Source organism: Dipodomys ordii, unplaced genomic scaffold, assembly GCF_000151885.1.
Source record: "Dipodomys ordii isolate 6190 unplaced genomic scaffold, Dord_2.0 Scaffold216, whole genome shotgun sequence".
NCBI classification, from domain to species: Eukaryota; Metazoa; Chordata; class Mammalia; order Rodentia; family Heteromyidae; genus Dipodomys; species Dipodomys ordii.
Genome location: NW_012267432.1, coordinates 167,092 through 174,346, shown reverse-complemented (window position 1 = coordinate 174,346; position 7,255 = coordinate 167,092). Strand labels below are relative to the sequence as shown.

Sequence of the window (7,255 nt, the reverse complement as noted above, 5' to 3'; positions counted from 1 at the left end):
TGGTCTGGTCATGGGGCCTGAACTCTGGGCCTGGGTGCTGTCCCTCAGCTCTTCAGCTTAAGGCTAGTGCTCCACCACTTGAGCCACAGCGCCACTTCCAGCTTTTTTCTTTTTGCTTATGGAGTGCTGAGGAATCGAACCCAGGGCCTCAGGCATGCAAGGTAAGCACTCTACCACTGAGCCACTTTCCCAGCCCAGGGAAAAAAATCTTATGGATTTTACCCATCAAAGGGTATTAAGGTCCCCAAAAGAGTCCTAGGTATATCTTTTTGGAGACTTGTTTTCATCTAAGCTCTTGCTAGAAGTGGAAGTGGAAAATCCATGCCTTTCTTTCCCAATACATTTCAGGGAATAGCCACCACCCCCTCCAAAAAATGAGATAAGTAAGCAGAAGACCTTTACACTAAATGGCCACAGTATCTTAATTCAGGGACACCAGGAGATGTAGGGAAGTAACAGAGTATTGATGGTAGTGCTACAGAGACCAAACAGCACAAAAATGACATGACATACTTTTAATAGGAAATGGATGATACACATGTTCACAGAACATCTGATTCCTCATGCACTTAGGTAGAAGTGTGACTTCTCACCGCTTGGTACTCAAATGAGAGATGGCAGAGGAGGAGAGAATAATCTAGGGCAGTCAGAACTAAGAACACTGGACAGTCAGTAAGCTTTGGTTTAGGCCTCAGGACACAAACTCTTGAGTCCAGAGACATGATAGTTTCCTGTGGCAGACTATAAAGAATTGGATGGGGACTTGGAGAGCAAGTAGTGGAGGTTGTGAGCATCTAGATTAGGGTAGTTTGGGAAGCATTTGGGTAACCGGATAGAGTACTGACAGAGCAATCCAGTGTAGTATTGCTGGGGCAGGTCCCTAGCTATATGCTGTGGCCCTTATCCAAAAACACACAGTTAAGCTTCTGTCCTCTAAGTTACCAGAGCAGGTAAGATTGCATTTCCTTCTCAACTCTTCCTTCCCTTAAAGTCAAAGGAAAACTCCTAATCCCTTTTGACTGGAATCCACCCCAAAGGGTCTCAGGTTTGCTTTAATCTGTTTGCACAGGAGGGCCTGGCAAGCTGGAACAGGGGCCTGGGAATGGATGAGGATGACCCTGTTTTTGTAGTGATCAAGCGACATCAAGTCAGGTTTGGAGGCACCAGCTTGTCATAATCCTCTTCACTTCTCCAGACCCTCCCCACGTCTCAGGTTCTCAGCTCTTTCAGATGTTGAAATCCGTGTCCCCTCCTACAGAGACGATTAAAACATTTGCAGTAGAGATAAAAGCCCAGAGGACCCTCAAGGGCTTATTCTACTCTTGAAGCTGGGACAAGATGCAGCCTTCTTCATCTCTTCTGGTCAAGCTACTGTGGCTGCCCTTGGTGCTCCCAGGCCAGCCTCAGGTACAGGCAGAGGGTAGAGGGATTGCTATCAGGTTGGGAAGATAGTTCTGCTGCCTTTCTTCTCCATTCTGATCCTGTTCAAGTAATTCCAGGCCCTTGGAGAGAATAATAGTAGAGAGAATAAGAGGAGGAAGGAGGACAGGAAAGCATTTTTCTCTGATAGTTCTCTTGACTGCCACAGAGAGAAGTAATTGCTCTGGGCTACACACCTTGCTCATTTAGGAAGCTGTATTTTCTGCCACATTCTTTCCAGGCTAAGAAGTAGCTGAGGGTGGCCAGCCCAAGGCATTATACACTATAGGATTTTTACTTCACTTTACACCCAATTCTAAACTACTGAGGTTTCAGGTGAAAGACATATTCAGAGTAATTTATGGATGCCAGGGCCAGAGAAGCTATAGAAGTGGGAGAAGGGAATTTCTCAGAGAAGTACAGAGGCCATGTAATGAATTCCTGACATTTTTTTGTTGTTGTTGTTGGTCATGGGGCCTGAACGCTGGGCCTGAGCCCTGTCCCTCAGCTCTTCAGTTCAAGGCTAGCGCTCTACCATTTGAGCCACAACACCACTTCTGACTTTTTCTGTTTATGTGGTGCTGAGGAATCAAACCCAGGGCCTCATGCATGCAAGGCAAACACTCTACCACTGAGCCACCTTCCCAGCCCCTCCTGACAATTTTATATGGACTTCCATATACTTCCATTCTATACTTCCAAAATGGGAGTATAGAATAGACTTAGAATATTGTAATTAATAGGTGACTTTATCATAGGCAAGTAGCCACAATTCCAAGTACTTTATGAATTTATGAATATTTTTATTCTCTCCCTCCCTCTTTTCCTCCTTCCTTCCTTCCTTCCCTCCCTCTCTCCCGCCCGCCCGCCTTCCTTCGTTCCTTCCTTCGTTCCTTCCTTCCTTCGTTCGTTCGTTCGTTCCTTCCTTCCTTCTCCCCTCTCTCTTCCTCTCCCTCTTCTTTTCTTTTTTCTTCTCTTTCTCCTTCTTACTTTCCCTTACCTCCTCTTTCTTTCTCAAAGTAAAACACTAAGGCCATGATTTCCACCAGTATTTATCTGAAAACACAGGGCACAGAAAGATGAATTTGTGCAATGTCTGGAAACAAAACTAGGTTGCTTGCTGGTGGCTCATACCTGTAATACTACTTCAGGTATCCAAGATCCGGGGACCACATTTTAAAGCCAGCCCAGGCAGAAAAGTCAACAAGACTTTTTTTTTTTTTTTTAACGGTCCTGGAGCTTGAACTCTGGGCCTGGGTGTTGTCCTTCAGGTCTTCAGCTCAGGGCTAGAACTCTACCACTTGAGCCACAGTACCACTTCCGGTTTTTCTGAGTGGTTTATTGGAGATAAGAGTGTCACAGTCTTGCCTGCCCGGGCTGGCTTTGAGCCATGACACTTAGATCTCAGCCTCCTGAGTAGCTAGGATTACAGGTGTGAGCCACAGATGCCCAGCTCAACAAGACTTTTTATCTCCAGTTAAAACTAGCAAAATGCTGGAAGTAGTGATATAGCTCAGGTATCAGCCTTGAGTAGAAAAGCTAAGGAACAACACCCAAGCCCTGAGTACAAACCACAGTACCAGCATCCCCTCCCCCTCAAAAATAACAAATTATGGATTTCAACTCACCTTATGCCATGTTATTTTATGGATGTTAAGTATTAACTTTGAGTATGACATGTCATTATGTTGTCACAGTTCCTTGGCCTTCTGATTAGGAACTCTGTCTACCTACTTCCTTCAGGTTCAGATGGATTTGTAGGAATCTGCTCAATTCTGAGAGTGAGGACATCCTAGAGAAGTAAAGGCATGTCCCCAAACGCTTGTCTGCAGGCCAGCTTTGCTTTCTTCCGCAGAACCTGAAGGAAAAGTTGGCTTTCACTATGTGAGATACAACTAGATCAGTGCATGAGGTTAGGTGAGGGTAGCCCAGCCAATAGGAGTCAGAGAGAGACAGAAGCTTCCATTCTGTGAAATTCCAAGGAAAGTAACTCAAACCCTTAACATAGAGAAAAGTAGCTCAAGCTCCTGTGAAATAAAAGAACTCTTCTCTCGTACTACAGAGCAGGGTCAGCCTCTTCTTCTGCCTCATGTTTGCAAATAGCATGTTGGGGTCCATCAGGTATCTTTATATCTTAGTGTACCTATGGTCATGCTTTTGCAGCTGGTGAGAAGTATGTCAAACTTAGTGGATGAGAGTGGCATATGCCACTGTGTGGTCTTCCTGCCCAACAATTCCACCCTACTGCAGCAGCTGGAGCAGCTGCAGAGTGCAGTGCAGAAGCTTGCAGGCAAGTATGAGCAACTGATGTCCAGGGTAAGTGTTAGAGCTGTGGGCTGGGTCTGGGGATGGGGCCACGTATTAGCTTAGCACAGCTCTGATCAGATCTAGCATGGAAACAAGTCCCGTTAGTAGAGCAGAAGCTAAAAGAAGCACTTCCTTTGTCTTTGAGATGAATCCTTAGGATGGGGTGGTGGGGTGAAATTAAGCACTACTTTTGGGATCCCTAATGGTAGTAGCAGTAAAAAAAGAATTATGACCGCTAAGGATGCTTTGTAGAGTTAAGGGTATGAATCCAATGGGAGATTAAAAGACGTGGGGGGATTTAAGCATAAATATAAATTAATCAAAGACTAGAAAGTGGTAATTGAAGGAGAGGTGACTGGAATGTGTCTGAATTGAAGAGCTAAAATCAGTTACAACAGCAATACTCACTAGACACTACATTGGAAACGAACCTTACAACTTGCCGGGGGAGGAGGGTGGGGGAAAGGGAGAAAACAAGGGAGGGAGTAACACTGTTTGAAAAAATATACTCATTACCTTGCTGTAACTATAACCCCTCTGTACATAATCTTTAAAATAAAATAAAACTTAAAAAAACCCAGTGCATTAGCCAGGCACCAGTGTCTCACGCCTGTAATCCTAGCTACTCAGGAGGCTGAGTTCTGAGGATCACGGTTTGAAGCCAACAGGGGCAGAAAAGCCCCTGTGATCTTATCTCCAATGAACCATTAAATAACCGCGAGTGACACTGTGGCTCAAGTGTGGGGTGCTAGCTAGCCTCGAGCACAAAGAGGCTCAGGGACAGTGCCCGGGCTCTGAGTTTAAGCCCCACAACTGACAAAAAAAAAAATCAGTGCATTGAGTGGAAGGGTGGGTGGGTATATCTCCACTTGTTGAGCTGCCTGAAGAAATTTGATGGCTTGTAGTCATTTATTCTCCCAGTCTGGCGAAAAAGACAGCTCCAACTAGACAAGGGGAAAGAGGCTATAAAGATTTGTAAAGAGATGGTATGAGTGTTAGATATTTTTTTCTTTAGTGAAAAAAAAGACACACACACACACACACACACACACACACACACACATACATATATATAGCCTGTGATGAAATGGGAACTCACCTCAAGGGCCATTAGAAAGAAAGATGAAATGATGGATATAAGAGTGCTTTGTAACCTGTATGGTCTTGGGAGGGTATGAATGGATGGAAAGAGCCACGAGACTTTGTGGAGGACTGTCTGTCCATTCCCCCCCCCCCCAGGCCAATGACTATGCACGTGCCATTGAAGAACAAGACAACCAGGTCCTGGAAATGAACCACATCCCGGAGTTCAGAAATCCTAGCACGGTTGCTTCTCGAGACGAGAGCCCAGCCTTCAACCTGCTACGTGTGGAGCTGGAAGGAGTACAGCGTTTGGCAAGCCAGCTTAACGTCAAGGGAGGGGCTGCGGACCTTCTCCACCAACTCCAAGGAAAGGTACACGGATAGATGAAAGAACCCTCTGTCTTCTGTCCTAGCCAACCTCACGTAGTTGATACACTCCCAAATCACTTCTTCAGGTAGAAGACGATCCTGAACGAAGAAATCAAACACCAGAGATCAGTTCTTGAGAACATTCTAGCACCCTCATCTCACCCATAGCTCTTTTTCCTTAGGTGACAAATGCCAGTCTCACCCTGAAGCTCCTGGCTGACACTGAGCAGCGTAGCTTCAATGCTCTCCAGCAGGAAGTGGATGTCCTGGAGGGCCAGCTAAGCCAGTGTGAGAGGGAAAAGGAGCAGGACCAGGCCTCCAGAGACTCTGGCCTTTCCCTAGCACCAGGTGAAGTCACAGACTGTATTTCCCCACTACCTGGGTGGGTGCAGAATGGGCCATAGCCTCCTGAGAGGGGAGTAAAGGTTTTGGCTGGGGGAAGGGGGAAGGGATTCATCTTGAATTTCTTTAGCTTGTGTATCACTAAGAAATACACACCGCAGCTGTCATAGTCTCATCTATAGATGTAGGAACATTTCATACACATGGACACTAATCTCTGTGCATGCACCTTGTTTGTATATTGTTGTATGTGCTCATGGACATGGACATCTCTCTAACATACCTTATTGGACTTCATACTCTGCTCTCTGTGACTTGTATGCTTTGCAACATGCTCAGACCTTGCCTGTTCTCCCCTGAAGGTTCTTGTGCCCATGGAGGACTCCAGAAAGTTAGCAGACCTTTTGTGTTGAAGCTCAATTGGAGGGGCATTTCCTACAAGGCAGGTGCCTGGGGCCGAGACTCAGCGCCCAAACCAGCCTCTTCTCTTTACTGGGTAGCCCCTCTGCGTGCAGATGGCAGGTGAGTCCCAGATGTCTTTTTTTCTATATCCAGATTCATTCTACATGTGTCCTCCCTTAGCCCAGCCATTTTCTTTGTAGCACCAACCCAGGTTCCTCTCCCCATTTTATGCATGTTCCCAAGGCCAATCTAACCTGTAGCTAATAGGTCTCTTCCTAACATTCTTCTAATGGGATCTGCATGACCTAGATGCCCCTGAGTTCCTCCAAAATCTAATGCTTGAAAAATTTAATTATTATGAGCCAGGTCATGGTTCTGTTTCTAGTTTAATCCTATCTCAAGGACAAACTTCTCCACTGAATCGCCTAACTTCCTACTGAGAAGATGTTTAGAGAATGATCCTAGCTCAGTTTGGGACTTGGAGTTACGTTGATTTAAGTTTGAGTCTCACTTAAGTCGAGAGAAAAGGACCTGTTCTTAGTCATCTGTGAGGTGAGGATGATTAAATCTATGAGAAGATTGCACAACATGCATAGAAAAGCATAGATGAACATAGCAAGTGCTGACAAATATTTATTGGCTAAAAGAATGGCTGAATGATTCAGTGGGTAGACAAGTAGCCCTTCAATTCCAACCTGGCTAGGAAAGTCGGTGTACTTTATACAGTGTTCCATGATAGTATGGGATGGACCCAACTAAGCAGAAGGTCACGGGAAGAAGGGATGAAGATGGGTAGAACCAGACACTCAGATTCTGAAATGACGCTCATCTCAAAAAGGTTAATATTAATGGCTACAATGCACCTCAGTTCCTGTAAGCACTCTATAGAATATGAAACACTTCAGTACACTCTTGCACTTTGAATTCTCTCAAAGTTGTAGTTATTAATTTAAGACAACACAGTATTAAGAAAAGAAAGTAGTATAGGGTTCTGTTGGCTCATGCCTGTATTGCTTAGCAACTTGGGAGACGAGCTCCGAGGATTGTGGTTTGAAGCCACAGTCTGGGCTGGAAAGTCTGTGAGACTCATCTCTAATAAACTACTAAAAAGCAAAGCAAAACAAAACAATGACAAAAAAACCCCAAAGCCGAAAATGGAGCTGTGGCTCAAGTGGCAGAGCACTAGCCTTGAGCAAAAAAGCTCAAGATAGTGCCCAGGCCCTGAGTTCAAGCTTCAGGATGAAAGAAAGAAAGAAAGAAAGAAAGAAAGAAAGAAAGAAAGAAAGAAAGAAAGAAAGAAAGAAAGAAAGAAAGAAAGAAAGAAAGAAGGAAG

General features: G+C 45.0%; 1 protein-coding gene across 1 annotated transcript in view; it reads left to right on the top strand.

Moving 5' to 3' along the window:
• Window positions 1-1,338: 1,338 nt before the first annotated feature.
• The window catches only part of LOC106000323 (olfactomedin-4), an 8,123-nt gene continuing 2,206 nt past the window's right edge, over window positions 1,339-7,255 (top strand). Inside the window, exons 1-5 of the mRNA XM_013035575.1 lie at window positions 1,339-1,407; window positions 3,583-3,735; window positions 4,966-5,181; window positions 5,361-5,526; window positions 5,883-6,042. Of these exons, the coding sequence (XP_012891029.1) occupies window positions 1,339-1,407; window positions 3,583-3,735; window positions 4,966-5,181; window positions 5,361-5,526; window positions 5,883-6,042 (764 nt within the window). The remainder of the gene's footprint in view (window positions 1,408-3,582; window positions 3,736-4,965; window positions 5,182-5,360; window positions 5,527-5,882; window positions 6,043-7,255) is intronic.